This window comes from Epithele typhae, assembly GCF_022376455.1.
Source record: "Epithele typhae strain CBS 203.58 chromosome Unknown BXZ73scaffold_174, whole genome shotgun sequence".
Taxonomy (NCBI): domain Eukaryota; kingdom Fungi; phylum Basidiomycota; class Agaricomycetes; order Polyporales; family Epitheliaceae; genus Epithele; species Epithele typhae.
Window position 1 is genome coordinate 15,261 of NW_025954365.1, and position 17,859 is coordinate 33,119.

The 17,859-nt window shown below is 58.2% G+C and overlaps 1 protein-coding gene across 1 annotated transcript; it reads right to left on the reverse strand.

The window, feature by feature from the left end:
* Positions 1–2,044: 2,044 nt before the first annotated feature.
* On the reverse strand, positions 2,045–2,630 carry BXZ73DRAFT_93608 (uncharacterized protein; the record flags this gene model as incomplete). The annotated part of the gene is made up of 2 exons (XM_048026689.1): positions 2,045–2,503; positions 2,592–2,630. The coding sequence occupies 2 exons, from the start codon at positions 2,628–2,630 to the stop codon at positions 2,045–2,047; spliced, it is 498 nt and encodes a 165-aa protein (XP_047871031.1).
* Positions 2,631–17,859: the final 15,229 nt, after the last annotated feature.

Below are 17,859 nucleotides of genomic sequence, written 5' to 3' on the forward strand. Positions count from 1 at the left end.
TGTACTCGCGCGCGTTGCGAGAACGATCTTTGACCACGACTTAGAGGGAGCGACGTCGCGGCGCGACAGCGAGACCAGAGGACGAGGAGAGGGATTGGAAGACATGTAAGCGCTCCCAGACACACGGGTCCCAGATATCGTTCATTCCTGATCCCGGCCTAGGCATGGACCATACGTGCGCACCCTCATGAAACGTTTCTGCATTCTGAACGCATCCAACGCACCGCGCTTCCGGTGGAACTATTATCGTCCTCGGCTTCGAGGGGACCCGTGCACGCGTATCGTCTCCCTCGTGTTGACCAGTGCGGTCTCCGGCCCGGGCGACTTCCCGCTTCTAACAGTTCAACCACTTCTGCCCTGCGTTTCGTCTCTGGTCTCTCGACTCGAGGTCGTGGTAACAGGAGGTGAGTGCGGGGTACGCGAATACATGGTCTGTCCCCTCCTCGTCCCGAAGTTCACCGCTGTTCTATCCGACCTTCCGTGACGCCAGAGAGCCCTGCTCGCCGCCACGGTCGACTTCTGAGCTCGTCCATCTCTCTGCGCACTTCCTATTTCTGCCCCGTGGCGGCACACGCCAAGCATCGTCGAGGTCGCGCGCAGCAAACGCCGGAGGCCTGACGCGTCAGGCCTTCCGCCCACTCTCGCTCCAGTTCGTCGCAGCCGTCCTGTCGATCGCGCCGTGCGCTCTCTGCGCGTCTCCCCGGTTCCACCGGCGTCGGCACCAGACGGGCACGCGCGGCGCTGGAGGACCTGACGCTGACGCTGACGGCCAAGCGTTGAACGGCGGTGGGAGCAGACTAGGAAGTTCGTCAGACCAGCGCTGCGGCGTGCCGTTGCGAGCGGTAGCTTGATACGATGAATCGGGTAACACGCCCCGTGCATCTGCTACCGATAATTATATGCGCGTTATCCGCGACTATTGCTAGGCAGAGATATGCTTCGTTTGCCCCACAAAGCAGCACACGACAAAGCGAAAGCACTGGGAATCTTGGGATGATGTGAAGGTCGCCGGTCGGAGTCAAAGACACGGCCAAAAGAATGTCGGCGCATGCGGTGTGCGAGACATACCGTGTACTCGTGAGCGTTGTTGCCTTTGATAACGACTTGGAGAGGACGGAGGCCACCATCCATGCCGTATAGGGGCTGAGCTGGGGGTGCTGGCTGTGTTAGAAGTCGGCGGTTCGGACGAGGTCGGACGAGGGGGTAAAGGAAATCGATACGACGCGGTTGTTCCCTATAGGCGAGTGCAGACGGACGCGGGGGAGAACGAGGTGGTGGTGAAGGGCAAACGCGTGAGAGGAGTGCAGGACGAGGGACGGCGGCTATCTACGCGATGACTAAGCGCTGGTACCGTACGACCGAGCTTGTTATACACGTGAGCAGATTCCAACAGACTGTGTCACTGGCCCGGCCCCTTCTTCGAGTAGCCATGGGACGCCCGTTTGCCCTTTGAGTCCTGTTCCTGCCAGCAGTGCTTACTTGTGCACCAGTGAACGTGCGCCAAGGTCCGCCGTCTGGGAAAAGTCTTTAACCGACAGAGGGATAGTGCATACAGGCTGCCATGGCGAGAGGATACCGGGTGAACCGTGAATAGAACCAGGAGAAAGACGGTGAGCTCCGTCGTTTGGGGCTGGGCAGTCCATGATTGTGTAAGCGCTCCATCAGATAAGATTAGATAGCGAGGGTAGTCATCCTCAATCGCTTCGGAGCGCCCCGTACGAGATAAGATAAAGCGAGTGATCAACACGGACCAGGTGCAATCGACTTCAACGAAGGCGACGACGACGGAGACAGACAGGAGGGTAGATCAGCAAACGAAACTGTGGGAGATGGTACTCAATTATGGGGATAAACATGGTGACAACGAAGCGGTGACGAAGCACGGGAAAGAGTAGGCAAGAAGTTCGACTTGTACGTGTAGTGGGCGCGTATCAATTGGAGGCGATAGTGAGCGTCCAAAGTACAAAGAGACAGTGACCCAGGTCCTGTGATATCCAAGTTAGCAAGCTATGGTCGTAGGTCACTCTCACTCACCACCGCATGCTCAACAGTGCGCGCCCTTCACCGGGTTCACGTAGCCGGCAACTCCCTCGTACGAGTAGCCCAACGACGCGACGGCGTTGTTCTTCTCGGCCACGTTCGTCGTATAAAAGTGGTCGACCGCCGACGCCGAGAACATCCGGTAGAGCGGCACGCTCCCGCACTTCGCGCTCGGGTAGATGTACGCGGCGACGCCCTCGTTTGCGTACCCGAGCGCGGAAACCGCGTTGTCGCGCTCCTGCGCGTTCGTCGTGTAGAAGTGGTCCGAGCCGGCCAGTCTGAAGAGGCGGTAGAGCGGGACGGCGCCGGAGACCGCTGCGGGGAAGACTTGGGCGGCGGTCCCCTCGTTGCTGTATCCGATGGAAGCGATGGCGTTGTTGCGCTCCTGCGCGTTGGTGGTGTAGAAGTGGTCCGTGGCGGAGGGGCTGTACAGGCGGAAGAGCGGCACCGTACTGTCGCAGCACTCGGGGGGAGCAGTGGGAGCAGTGGCCTGGGGGAGATAGGCGTGAGCGGGAGCAGCTGAAGATGGGCAAGAAAGACGATACACTCACGACGGGCGGAGCAGTGCTGGAGTGCGTAGAAGAGGGCATCGAACTGCTTGAATGCGTCGACGGTTGGATAGTACTGGTGTAGGTGTAGTACGGAAGCGTACTGTTGCAGTCCGTGGAAGACGGGGCCTCGCTGCTCGAGTACGGGTAAGAGGGCAGTGCGTGCACAGAAAAAGCGAGAGCCGAGAAGACGAGCGCGGCGAAAGAAGACTTCATGATGACTGAGATGGAGAGTCTGAGAAAGCTGGTGTAGCTGATGGCTGAGTGAGGTCTCTGCGAATTTGTGAGCCTTTTATCTTGTGGGGAGACGCGGGAAGACACGCGTACCGTCTTCTGTGTCTCTGAATGAAACCATTGGTGACTACTAGAAACGCGTCAGGCAGGCAAGAAGAACAGGTGCGAGATAGAGCTTCGACCAGCAAGATCGCAAGAACGAGTGCCGAGCATTATTGAGCTGACATCGGGAACCACACCGGAACCACGCGGCGACGTGAGTTCCAGGCGGAACCAGTCTGTAACGCTTTCCAATACGATCCCAGGATGGAATGACAGGGCACTCACTTTCGCACTTCTTCGTCCCTTGGCGAGGAGCGGTTGGCAACCCGCAGCAATGCGTGTGTCCAGGCTGTCGCGTCACCCTCCAGCGCTTTTGCTATGTGCTGTCACCGAAGCAGATTACTCGAGGCAGAATTCAACTTCAACACCCTCATCGCGTGCCGCGCCCCCGGGCCGGGGCGTTGAACCGGCATTCGCATCAAAGCCGACCCACAGCCCGCTCAGGAATTGAAATATTCTCGAGTCGTGCTAGAAGATCGACGAAGATACCGGGTGAGAAGGCCTTGTATAGCGATTGTGATTCGCATTGACACTCGCCCGAGAAGAAACCTGCAGCGCAGCCGATCAGCTCTTCATCCAAGACATGAAATCGCAGCGACACTCAAGTACAAGTACGCACACGCGTTGAGACCGGGCCGGATGTCGAAATGCGAGCGCTCCATGAGTACGCCCTCTCGCCCACTTCCCGCCAGATCTCCACAAGCCGTCTCTCCTGGATCCACCATCACCGTACGTCCCGCACGTCCTCGCTCTGTGATCACGCCTGCAGCCGCGCGAGCGTCGCGCCGACGCATGCACTCTCTGTCTTGTGCTCTTGCTCTTAGCGGGTCCACCGCCAATGACGCATTCTGCTCGTGGATTGTGACGAAACTGCATGAGGCGGGATGATACGACCCCCCAGGCGAGGACGTGGAGCACCTCAAGGCGGCTCATGCGTCCACCTCGGTCACGCTGTCTGGTTCAGGTATCATCAATGCCGCCTAGAAGTTGATGTGCAAGTAGAGAAGTGGGAGGAGCTCCAGCGCGGCTAATAGGAATGTCTGCGACAAGTCTCATCAGAGATGCATAACGATGTCGACGGCTCGTAAGACGACTCACCGTGAACATCGGGACGTTGTAGTGGCCAGCCAACGGTGAAGTGAAAGACCTGGGACGCAGGGGGAAACAACGTCGCCCATACGAGTTCCGCGTATACGGACGAGTCGTCGCTCCAGAAACGGACCGAATCTCTGGGGGGATGGACGTGCACGAGAAGAAGACCAGCTCGGGAAGTGAATACCGTCTATCTTCGTCCTGCGCGACGATTGCCCCCCACCCTCTGTGCGGATGGTGCCGCGCCACGGGCAGGACGTCTATAGGTTCGAGATAGTTGAGACGGAAAAGGCGGGGGCGGCGAGTGGGAAACTTTCCCCGCCTGGAGATCTCAACCCCAGCACATGCTCGTGAAGGCATGAGGGATGGCGACGTGATAAGACGGGAAGCGTACGACACTGAGAGGGCGTCGGTAGGCTCTCGTTTGGAAACGAATGCGAAGAGAAGGGGCATGTGGCCGTCTTTAAGTGGCGGGGGTGTGCAGGTTCACAAGAACAGAAGGAATGCATTGGCGTGAAAGCTCACCGATGGTACAGTATAGAAGACGTGCCACGTCCTGTCCGCCACTACCCCTCACCGGTCACCTCCTGCGCCTGCTGTAGCGTCATTCCTCCGCCAATCTTCACCCTCGCTCTTGACGGCTATCCGGAGTGGCGAAGAAAAGATTCCGGGAATATTAAGGAATGGATGATCACTTCGGTACGCCTGCTTGCCCCGGTTCGTCCAGTCGTCTCCTCATCCGCCCCTATTCGTTTTTCTTGAACGTTTCCGGAGTAGGAATCTTCGCCTCTAAATTGCCGGTAAAGTCGTGGAAACAATGGCTGCCTTCGCCAACGACGAGGCCGAGGATGGTACGCTGCAATGTGCTGCGTCGGTACTTGAGACTATTTTGGGCTGCTGAGCGGTGTGCCCGTGCGCAGAATGCAGAAGAACAGCCCCGTTGCGCCCAAAGGGTGGAAAATAGACGACGCCGGGAGAGGGAGAGGACGGAGAGAGAGAGGGAGGGAGAAGAGGACAAGCGAAGAGACGAAGGCGGCTGATTCAGACGCTGACGCCCTCTTGTTTCCCGCCACTCGCCTGCTCGCCACTTCTGGTCGAGATGGCGCTCTATACCTCTCCTTCTTTCCTTCCTTCCTTCCTCCCTTCGCGCTACCGCATCCTACTGCCAGGCGGCGCAAAACACGACCTTCGGCCAGGACACCGGCTTGACGACCGACTGCGGGCTCCGACTCATCCCTCAGTCCAACACAGGAAGAACTCTGCCCTCTGTCGCTGCGAGGTGGAGGACGATGATCTCGGGGCGGACGAGGTGGTCACCGGGGATGAGGTAGTCGTGGAACGTGATTCTGAAGAAGTTGCCGTTCACTGCGAATGCACGCGGGTCGGGATGGGTGCGAGACGAGGAGCAGAACGCGCTGATATCCGCCTGCACCCAAGTCTTTCCGTCGCTCTTCTTCCCGACCTGGTCGATCTTGAACCCCTGCGCGTCCGTCGGGTCCAACTTGTTGCATATGCCCCCCTCGCACCACGCCATGTAGTCATCAAAGAACCGGTGTTGTGCGGCCACTGCACACGCGACGCTTCAAACCCGCCCGGCCACACTGGGGCGCGTACTTTCTGGCTCACCGCCCGACCACCGGAGCGCGACTGTGCTTCCAGAGTTCGCGGGGGCAGCTATCTCTGGCGGTAAATGCGGGTTACGGAACGTGTGCAGATACCTCGCTCCACTGAGCCTCGGCTACATACATATGGTAAGAAGGATTTCTACGGCGCCGTGCGCGCTAACGTTCATAGGAGCACTTGGCCGAGAAGAAACCTACAAAACCGAGGCCTGATCAGCATCCGTGTGAACAGCTCTCGCGCGAGGAACACTCACCGTCGATGCTCTTCTTCTTAAAATCCGCTCGTTGGACGATCTCGCGCCCCCGCTCGCCGTCCTCCCGCCAGATCTCCACCGGCGTCCGCGCCGCGCCCTCGCCCTCGACCCACCACCACCGCTCGTCGCGCGGGACCTCCTTCCGGAGCTCGTTGAGGCGCCGCAGCGCCGGGCGGACGCACACACTCGTCGGACCCCACAGCCGCTCGACGTCGTCCTCCCACGCGAGCTCCGCCGCGAGCTCTGGGGGAACGTCCCGCGTGCCCATCCTCTCCCCGCGTTCGCGCGCGTTGTCGAACCCGGTCGTCTCGGGGCGGCAGGAGCGGAGCGCGACGAGGCGGAGGGACGGGACCGCGCGCGCGAGCGCCTGTGGGAGCGCGAGGAGCGCGTCGACGCGGCGGACCTCGGCCTCGCGCAGGCCGTCGACTGCGGCCATGCTTGCCGCTGTGCGCCACGCTTGGAACGCGGGCGGGAAGTCCAGGGTGAGGTGGACGAGCGACGGCGAGGACTGCAGCGCGGCGAGGAGCGGCTCCTGCGCGGGCGCGCGACGCGGAGAGGACTTGGACGTCAGCAGCGCCGGGTGGACGTGGAGCGAGCGGACGCACCAGGTAGTCGTGCACGTTGGCGGGGCTGGCGTACCCTTTGGCGGTGACTTCCAGGGAGCGGAGCTGGCGCGCCGCGTCGACCAAGGGCCTCCATGTGCGCTCCGGTTCAGTTGGAGCAGACTCGGGTGTGAGCAGGTGGAGAGCGAAGGGCTGGACCGCTTCCAGCAGCGGGGGGAGGTCGTGGAATTCTGAGCTGGATAATGACCGTCCCAAGCCTCCCACCACCAGTGAGTGGACGTGTCCCATGCGTCGCAAGGTGTCTTCTGCGATTTTGACGTGGGATAACTTGAGCTCCTTGAGCACGACGGGTCGCCGGTCGTCCGCGGCTATGGAAAATGTCACAGGAAGATCATCTTCGTAATACAGAAAAAGTGAAAGTGTGACCAGATTCGGGCACAGTGGCACGATTCTCTCGAGCACCTGTGGCTCGCACAAGAGGGAGAGGTGGCGGACCGAGGGAAGGCTGAGGCGACTCGATTTGGGCGGTCTGCAGGTGTTGGGTAGCACTGCGAGCACGTTGTCGATATCGATCGACAGAGTCTGTATGTTCGGCATGGAGGCGAGGAAAGATACAAGGGCAGTGAGATCAACATCGTCCTTCGGCAGGCCCCAATAGTATTCGCCGAAGTTGAGTGTTAAGGAGGATAGCTTCGAGGATGAGAACATGGCCGGCAGGGCGGGAATCGTCCTGGGGTCAATGCACGACAGGCAAGCCTTCTCGAGGAGGTGCAACGCGCCCAACGCCGGAATGAAATCATCGAGGTGGTGCTCGAGGAGGCAGAGGTCGATGGTGCGCAGGTTGGGGGCTTGGAAAAGGATTGCACATAGAGAAGGTATATCGTCCAGTGCAAACTCTCCCAGGACGAGGTGCCGGAGATGTCGGACACGGGGAATCTGAGAAACCGGCTCAGGCGCGCACATGTAGGCCCAAAATGCGTCGGCTTCAGAGGATCCGTCGTTTTCATTGCTCTCGCGGGTCCACTCCACGCTGGCGAATACGCGGTAGATGGCGAATCGATAGGCCCGTTTGGATGTGGAGGCGACTGCAAGTGCCTCTCTGCCGCTCAGCAGGGAGAAGATTTCGAAAAGGACGTCGTCATTGAGAGAGAGGAGGGAGATGAGAGCCATATGCTTCGTGGTGTTTGTTGGACAGATGATGAGGGGAGCAGGAACGATACCGACAGCACCAGATAGGGCCAGACTAAATACTGAGTAGCAAAGAACAAAGACTATAGACCTGATGGTAAAGTCGATAGAACGCGTATTATGAACCATTACAGATGCGATACAAAGGACAATGAAAGGCTATAAAGATAAGATAAGATAAGATAAACGAAAAAGGGAAGCGATACTAGAAGCGTCATATCACAACAGTATTGACAACCGGGACGAGACGCGGACTTGTGCAGTGTCTGTGAGCTGCCTGGACCTCTCTCGGAGGACTGGAAATATTGGATGGGTGTCAGTTACACAAGTCACGGGTTGTGTAACGGGGCTCGCGGCGCGCTATCTAATCCGACCATAGATTAGCGCGTGACCAAATTCGCGAGCAACTGGTCTGGCGTGGTGTCTATGTTTCTTCCTCTAGAGCTCCCATCTCATGGCCTGGACATCCTCCGTCATCGCCCTCCCTCCCCCCTCATCTTCACCATGCACGCCTGGCCAAAAATCGGCCATCTAGTTCAAGCTTTTCCCGGGTGAATTCAAGCTTGAGTCGCTGGATAGGGGCACACCAACTGGTTCAGGTGCGTCGTTATCCTTCGACTCCTCGCTTTATCTTGTCCTCATGACAGAACGATCCGGGAGTCCCTTTCGCAAGATTTCATTGGAGCTCTCCACAATCACCAATATTTCTGTTTCCGAAACAAAGTCTTTACCGCACCTCTAGCGCAACTTCCCGACCACCTCGGTAACCGGATCGCTCTCCGTGAGGCCCGCGACACCTACAAGTACCGCGTCGCCTTCCTTCAGGTCATCCTCGTCGCCTGGTGCGTACCCTTCCCCACACTTCGCATCCTCGTCCTCTTGTCGTGCACCCTCGTGCCCGCCTGTTGCGACACCGACAGGCTCCGGATCCGTGCCGGGGGTTCGGACGATCGGTGCTTTCCGGGCCACTTCAAAGACTCCCCGGACAACTACGAACACGGATGAGTAGACGAGTCGTGTAGACGGCGGAAGCACTCGCAGACGTTTGAGGCAGGAGAGGCAGATGGCGGCGCGGGAGAACGGCGATCGTGTGGCCGGCGGTGCGGGTGGATCGAGCGCGACCAGGTATGACCGTGCTCGCTCCCTGGAGGGACGAGGTCTGAGGAGGGGCACACGAGCTGGACGAGAGCGCGGGTTTCGATTTGGCTGCGAGTCTGAATGGTGAGTGCTTTCTCGCTGCCTTTCTGCGCGAACTTTGTGGGCCGACCCAGCACTTTCATAGGGTCTTATGCAACAAGCGTCGCAACGCCATGTAGTAGACTATAGCAATGACATCCCCGTCCGCTACGCATATACTGCCATGTATGTCAGGCGCCCAATGCCAATAGCATGCAAAGCACCAGGAGCGGTGGACGAACGGGCATTTTCTACTTTTCGGCGAATGCACAGTGAGGCGGGCTCGCCAGCGCAGTGGGGCGATGCAGAGCTGAAACGACGTATCGGTACGTACCTTGGCACTCTCCGTGGTTATATGCACCCTCAATCCGCGTTTATGATAGAGCACCGAGCGCAGCTACGCGCTTTTTCACTTCGGCTGCTTCAGACTCCCTGTTACGGGATAGACGGGGATCACGTTCCGATGCCTGCATAGTGAGGGCGGTAGAAGATGCTTCGTGGGTTGGTTGCGGAGTCGCGGGTGAAGGAGATACGTCTACGTCTCACCCCGGTGTTTCCTCCGAAGTCTTGCTTTCACCCAAGATACTCTGCTTGGCTTGGCTGAGTCATTCTGATTCACAAGCGTCCGTTCAAGATGGGCATCACGCCGTACACGACTCAAGATCGTGCCAATGAAATACGCAGACAGGGGGTATCCCGAGGTTTGTTCGTGCCTCCCTACCACTACCATCTGTTGTTGATGTCTTATCTAGCACGAAATTCCATTACTTCCTCCTCGAGGCCTCCGACGCCGAAGCCGACCAGGCGCCGTCGACCGCACCTCGCTCAGGTTGGCAGGCAGACGCCCGCGCGGGAAAGCGGCCGAGTGTGAACTCTTCCCACCCCCGGCATCGGTTTCGCCCGCGAGTTGCCCCCACATTCGCCTCGGATACGGCTCCTCTCCCCATTCCAATTCCCCGGCACGAACCCGTCGTGTCGCTATAGGTACCGCGTGAGCTCCTGGTGCTCCTGCGCACGTACGAGGAAACGTCATGGGCATGTGCAGCACGCGCTTCTCGGGCCTTTTCTTCGGGCCATCCAGTCCGTTGCGCCCAAAGATTCCGACGCGAAATCCGTCCCATGACACACGGATGTCGAGGAGGGACAGAAGGTCCTGCAGTTGTTGGCGGATTTGCGCGCCACGACATCGCAGCTGTGCTCGCCGACATCAATGCCGTCTCCCCACACTCAAGCGTCCTTCTCTCCGACACATCTCTTTTCTACCTCCCGAAGGCTCTCTTCTGCATCTTACCGTCCATCCCCTCACTCCACCTCCACCCCATCATCCAGTCTAGCCACGACCCCTACAGCATCGGCGAGGCCTTCGCGGCTGCTAGGTCGCGCTTTGCAGAAGCGGGCCGCCTCACCCTCCTCAAACTGCCCCCTGCTGAGCTCGCGCGGACGACCCCTGCGCTCCGCGTCCTCGCGCGCTCCACGTGCAAGCTTAATCCCATGACCTCCTAGACGGCTGGGAGTAGGGAGCACGCGGGATCGTGATGGTAGCTGACCGAGGCAGGCGCGGAATGCTATCCCCTGTAGCGCGAAGAGAGGGCGCGCGAGCGAACATCGACTCGTGTGCTTCGACCGGACGACGACGCCGGAAAGTGAGAACCCCCGTCACTGCATCCGCGAGTCACGTGAACTAACGCGGACGTTCGAAGGGCTCTTCTCCGAGCAGTTTCGCTGTGTTCTGGGGTGGGCTCTGCTCTGTCTGTCACGCGTCAGTTACACTCGATGCACGGACTTGGACGGTAACGAACAGCGCATGCTCAGGATCGACTCGGGTCACCCCTTCCAGGTGTCTAAAAACGTTATAAGGTATTGCAAACAACCTGATACTACTGTCTGTCCGCGCAATCGAATGTCGGAATCGAACAGCGATGTCCATGACCGAAACGGTCCGTCCCAGCTACCCTCCCCTCAACCCCTCCTCTCCTCTCCTCGCGCTCCTGCGTCCGACCTCACAGCACGTCCGGTGATATCCGATGGGAGTGTTCAGAAGGCTGTGGTCGGAGCGACGACGCTGCTGCTGAAGACGCTGGTCGCGAAGGTGCCGTAGGCGAAGGATGAGGAGCCGACGAATGTTCCCGAAGTGGACTCCGCGACGGACGATACGGTCACGGAGGAGGGAAAGGTGAAGGAAGAAGAGACGTCGGCACTCGACGAGGCGAAGGACGACGAGACTTCGGCACTCGACGAGGAGAAGGCGAAGGACGACGAGATATCGGCGCTTGAGGAGGCGAAGGACGACGAGACCTCAGCACTTGACGAGGGGAATGCGAAGGACGACGAAATCCCCGTAGTCGACGATGGGAATGAGAAGGATGATGAGACCTCGGCGCTCGATGAGGGGAAGGTGAAGGACGACGAGACGTCGGCACTGGACGAGGGGAAGGCGAAGGACGACGAGATCTCGGCACTGGACGAGGCGAAGGACGATGAGACCTCAGCACTTGACGAGGGGAATGCGAAAGACGACGAAATCCCGACACTCGACGAGGGGAATGCGAAGGACGAGGAGACCTCCGCACTCGAAAGTTGAAGCAATTCGTCTGATGGTCTCAGCCACTGGGACTGCGCAGATCGCACAGCGTTTGTCTTTCTAGACCACAGCTCATGTTGTGCCTGTGATCTAACCCTATCTCTCTCACACTATCCTAGGTCGAATCCATAAATGACAAATCGCGCTGTTGATGAACCTCGTTGCAGCACGCCAGTCTGAACTGCGGTCTATGGTCACGTCAGCCATATCGGCCTTGTTTGAAGCCCTCTGGATCCCTCCTCGGCGACGTCACTGGCTGCCGCCTGCGAAATATCTTTTTCGATCACACACGCGTGAGTGGGTGCATGCATACAGTCCAATACTCGGTGGTTTTTCGTCTATTCATTGCTTCTCTCACAGCTCGGAACTGGCTGAAGGGACAACATTAGCCCGCCGTGCCGTGGTGCCGATTCAGAATCCATGGGTGACGTATGGACGAGGCGGGTTTATCTCCACAAGGTTGCGGTCTCAGGAATGCTGTACCGCGATGTGGGAACCCGCAGTTCACTCAGCTGACACTTTCGCGGTCGAGAAGAGACGTCGCAGCGCGTGGTCTGGATGCATGACGAAGTTCGATCATCATCGATCGAAGAGGGGCCAGTGCAGGGCCACGGGCCGCACTCCAGGATACATGGGCAGTTCATGAGGTGAGCGCGTGGTGACGTGGCGCATGGTGTGGGCGTGTTTGCTCACATAGTTGTTCAGCCACGACCCTGGTCTCCACTGCAGCCCCCGTGTTAGCACCCCTCTGTGCGACGGAAGGTGAGCGATCTGTTCCTTTGTCCGACAGCAATGGCCGTTGAGATTGATAATCGATTTTCTGGATACCTCGCGATCATCGACGGACGGACACTGTGTCATATTCTCAACCGCACGTTCTCGGCAACCTTCAACGTTAACTGTGTAGAAAAATTCGAGGATACTTCGTAGAATGAGTGCGGGTAAGCCGCGTACGGGTGCCGATGTTTCCGTTGGTGGGTTATGTAGTACGAGCTGTGGGGTCCACTTCGGGGATACGTTGTGAGTCTTTTTGCTTTCACGTCTTCTGCGCAATGTTCTGGCCACCGCGCTTTGTCCGTGCCGTCGAGTGGCTCAGTCACCCCGATCTGGAAACCGTCCCAAGCGAGCACCATCCCTCCCATTTTCACCTGTCTCTAATCTTACTCGTCTCATTCTCTCCAACCTCCATGCCTCTTGTTTGGACGTCATTTCACGTACGAATGGGCGTGTTGGGGATGATGCATGCTTCAGTTGCTTCACGGGAGGGCATTGACTCCTCACGGGGTCTTTGCTCGCGTTTTCAAGTCATTACTGTACTTCATTCGTTCGGATCCAGATTGATCAGCGCCGCAGGACAAAACGGAGTCCGTGGCGGGGGCAGCGGATGTTAGCGCCCATCGTGCGTCCCCTTCTCCCTTGACTGGCTGCCTGGCTCGCCTGTTCTGGCCACCCTGAGGCGGTGTGCACGCTTTTTTCTGGGATCCGGTGCTTCACGATCCAACGTTTGGTATGTCGAAGTGCGTGCGCACTCGTCTCTGCGAGACCGTCTGCCTCGTTGAGGTCGCGCGGCTGTGGCCACGGTCGCGCACCTCGACGGTGCAGACAGTAGCGTAGCCTTAGAAGTGACGGTGGACAAGGGAAGTGAGGCGAGGGTATGTTTGGCGAGGGAAGAGTGCCACCCAGGCGCACTCTGCTCTTTACTTTGATGTGGCCGCGATCCTGAAAAGGAAAGTGTCCCCGTCCAGCGCGTCGAGCGACGCGGCGAGCGAGCAAAGCGGCATCGCGCCCGCCTGGTTCGTGCCTTTGGTCCATAGTTTCGCTTTTCTCGCGCGCAGAGGGGTATCTCAGCCGGCATTTCTCGACGGCGTGGACACCATCGCTCCTCCAAGGTCGAGAGCTCTCGGCGTTTCATCCGCATCCTATCCACCACCCCGGCTGCAACTGCTAACGCCCGTAAAATGGGAAGAAACGCGTCCATCAAGAACCCTTGCATGGAACCGTGAGTATAATCGGGTTCAACTCGTATTACCTGACTCTTACTATCGCACACAGCTTCGCTTGCCCGTACTGCGATTATACGAATATTCAAAAGCAGAACGTGACCGAGCACCTTGTAGCAAAGCAGTAGGCCCTCTTCCACTCCACGTTCTTCACGCTGATCTCAGGCGCTTCATGCAGCACCACAGCCAAGCCCCATTATTGCGTTGCGCCTTCTCCGTTCCCGCCGCGGGACAATGCCCTGAGCGGTTCAAGCTCGGGGAGAGCCTCAGCATACACAAGCGAGTCGTGCACGGCTGGAACCCGAAGACAACGACGACCGAGGAGCGCTCGAAACACATGCAGGGGCAAGCACGACAAACACAGCTTGCTCGTGGTCCCTGTCTCAGAGAAGAAACGGTGTCTCGAGGAGGAGGCCCGTGTTCTTCCAACTCTTCGATGGCCGGTATCAACACAGAAGAGGACACTAACCCCGAACGCTTCCTCCACGACCCCGCGCCGGCGCCCCCGAAAACGTCGCAGTCCCCCGCGCGCGCGCATGCCCACCATCCCTACGCTCCTCCTCATCGCGCGCGCGCGGCACCGTACCCCCGCCCACTGAAAGCGGAGGAGCGCAAGCCGAGCCTGTGGACGGCCCCGAGCGCGCGCGCGCGCGATGGGTCCGCCCTCTGCGCTGGGCCTCGGGCCGGGCCATCCCGGCGTCTTCGGCCCCGTCATGGCTTGCCGCGTGAAGATGGAGGAGGAAGAGGGATATGCGACGCGGCACCTCCACTACCACTACGTGCCGCCCCAGCCGTCGCCGTCGCCGTACCCCGCCCACGCGTTCGCGCGCGCGCAAACGGACCCGCCGAGCCGCGCGCCGCAGGGGTACCGCGCCGTCTACGACTTCATGCTCAAGCGCGAGTTCGAGGTCGAGGCGCCGACCTTGTCTGGGTTGTGGCCCCGGACGCCCGAAGTGTCCTTCACGATAGTTTCGGGCCAGCAGGTGTGCTTGAAGCGCGAGCGGTCGGTGGTTCCCAATGAGAGGAAGGTAGGGTAGCATCGGGTACCACATGGTTGTTATCAGAGGCCGGGAGCCAGCTGGTAGTCGCGCGTCTCTAGAGTCGTGTCCACACGGTACCGTCGGACGGTCTCTCTACCTCGCTTTTACTTCTACCTGTGCCTTTAACTTGCTTTATTGCTCTATTAACCCGTTCAAATAACCCGCTTGTACTGCGCCGTTGATCTACGATAACTTTCTCATAAGCATTGCGCCGCACACGCACGTCTGGCAACGCGATGAATGTTGGAATCTGCTCGCATACATATCAGGCTCGGTCGTACGAAGCAGAAGGTGTTGCCTATGGGGATCCCGGTCGTCGGGCGGTGAGAGTCAGAAGGTATATACATACCCTGGCTCAACTGCACGGCTTTAAGGCGCTAGTCATCGTGACACACGTGCAGTGCAACACAATTTCTATAATGACTTACATGGAGTCGTGCGGGGACGGCACATGAGAAAAGATGAAATCGACGGACGCGCAGCGGTTAAATATCGACTAGGTCGGGAAGAAGAGCAACGGAAATATTGGGTGCAGGCGGATATTATCGAGTCAGTGACTCGCCGTTGCGTCCTACTCCTCATCTCGCACTCATCCCGACCCGCGAGCTTATAGAAGGGGCGGACTTCGATCCAGCAACGAATTTGCATGGTTATTTCTCTCATGAGTTCTCGGGTGAATACACCGCGCCAATCCTTGGCGTTCTCAGCGTTCTTCCATGACAAGTGTAGCCATGGCGGCCACTACTGTGCAGCGGAAAGTGGTCTCGTAGCTCAGTCTGATGAGTTGGCTACCTACTACGCCAGAACGTCGGTATGTACACGGCCGAGCTTGGCTATGAATGCAAATCACGTCTTCGGACTCGGCCTAGTCATATCGTTACATTTCACTGAGCAGATGTTTGTGTCAATACGTTCGGGGTATCCGGCCTCCATCCCTCGCTCGCCTGCGCTTCAGCCGTCTCCGTGGTGGAATCATCCTCAGTGGCCGACGTGGGATGACCAAGGTCGTCGGGAACAGCTGGGGTATGCGCAGTGGCCATGGCAGGGGGTAACTGCTCGACGGGCGTAGCGCGCGCAATGACGACTGCATGGACTTCAGAGGCCCCTGAATCCGGCGCTTCTGCATCACTGGGAAGTGTGATAGGGGACGGGACATGATCCGGATTCGATGGAGGCATGTCCGTGTCGGCACTCAGGCTGTGCTGTGCTTCGGGTGGCGGAGGTGGGGGCGGCGGGGGCGGGGGATGGTATACTTTCGGTGTCAGCCATGCCGCGGGGAAGGAAGCAACCCTGCGAGCTCCTGGAGGTGGTAGAACGTTCTCCAGCAGAAAGAGAAGGTCACTCTCAGAAGTGAAGATAATCTCCCGAATGTTCTCATGGGTGATGACGTTATCCTCCTCGAGATACTTCGCCTCCTTGATCTGTACGATTTGGTCCCAAGACGGCTTGGTCGGCTTAGGGCTGGTCCATTTGATCCGCCCTTGGACAGAATTCCAGTCTCTCACGCCGAACCTGCGGTAGTCATGAGCAGCGTGCCGGCAGCTTTGATTCCGTTTGAAGTGTGGACGTACCAGAAGTCCTTCGGCGCGAAGGAATACTGCCATTCGCCTTTCAGTAGTCCCACGACCTCGTCAGCTCGATCCCTCAAACTTGGAATTCGCAGCACTGTTTGACACGCCCAGTGAGTCGCATGAGGACCATGATCACCCGAAGCGATGGCGACTTACAGAAATACAACGCTGTTCCCCTGCAAAGCGTGGTACAGTCAGCGAGAAGAAGTGAGCAGTCATAAACGATCCATCACGAAGACTAACATTTGTCGAACACTTCGTATTATATATTCCGCTTCGACGGCCTCCGATGCGCCCCGTATCCTTGTCAAGAGTCGTGGTATGAGCGCGACGAGTTTGGTGATGATCTTGTTTTCGTGCGTAACCTTCCGTGATGGGCGATCCCAGAGCTCTGCGAGGTTTACGATCCAGTCTCGCCGAAGCTCGAGATTATGAAGCGCCGATGTGTCCCTGTGATACCTGCTTGCGATGACGATCGCAGAGGCCAAACCCTCCGCGAGGTGCCCAATGACGATAGCACGGAAAGAGGAGTCGATTAGAGTAGTTTCTCCCGCCATGAAACTGCGAGAACCGCGTCAGTGTCTAGGCCGGGAGCAGACGGTGCATCCGGCGGCGACCAAGTAGTACAAACCTCAAGTACAACAGCGCACCAGGGACGTATTTCCATTCATCGGCCGCCCAATGGTTGCAGTAGAGGAATTTTTCAAAGACTTCGCTGTCCCAAGACTTTCCCCCGTTCACCGCATGCGCGAGCGGAGAGTGGTGATCGCGGCCTATCATGTCGATAATGTAGCTGAGATGTACCGCCACCGGAACGGACTCCAGACGAGCGCGATTAGAAAACTTTTCGTTGCTTGACGAGTCGACGGGCACGAATAGTATCTGCGCGATCCAGTCCCTCAGTGTTGTCGACGCAGCGGCGAACGAAGGGGTCATGCTGATGTCAAACATGGACGGGTCCCCAAGGTCGAAGAAGGGCACTTGAAGGCTGTCCCAAAGACAACGCATCCAATAAATGCTGGAGTAACATGCGTAAGAGGCAGTGAGGTCTCGGTGCAGCGCATAAACGCACCGTTCGCACCATACGACGTCATCTACATCGCGGATGGCCGTGTCGTAGGCGCAGATGTGTCTGAGATAGAGCTCGATTCTGCGATGCAATCCCTGTTGATCAAGAGGATGTGGTACGTCATGATGCTCCCACTCGCATCGTTGGAAGTCGTGCTGTTCGCAGGAGCCCGACAGAGAAAACCGTACGCAAGGACCGAGAAGGACGATCTGTTTGTATGCCTCATTGACCACCGACATCTTGCCGCACAGACGCATCTTGGTTGTAGCCCCCATGAGCCGGGTGAGTGAAGGTGTTGAAAGGACTTTGTCTGCACCATCGCTTTGCCGGATATCTGCCGAAAATGTGCCCGCGTACTTCCAGAGGTAGGTATCTGTAGGAAGGGTGTGCGTGCCGAGACTAGGAGTGTTCTGCAAAATGCCGTACGGAATCTTCCAGAGACGGGTGTCGCTAAAGGCGCGGAGGAGACCGATGTATGTCATGAACGTGTTGTGGAACTCGAGCTTGTCGACTACGACGCTGAGATCGACGTCGTCTGGTGTGTTGTCAAGCAGATAAACGTATGCATAGTCGAGGGCGAGAAGGGAGAGACCGAGGCGACGCGAGGCATGGAAGGATGTTCCATGGGCGATCAAGCTGCTGTAGTCCCTGTTGCAGATGGCCAAGTAGACTGAGGGCTGGATACAAAGTTGTATGATAATGAGCGCTCTAAACTGCACCGACTCGAGTTGCACACACCTGTTCGCGGAGTTCGCTCGGAGGAGCATGACCATTCAGTC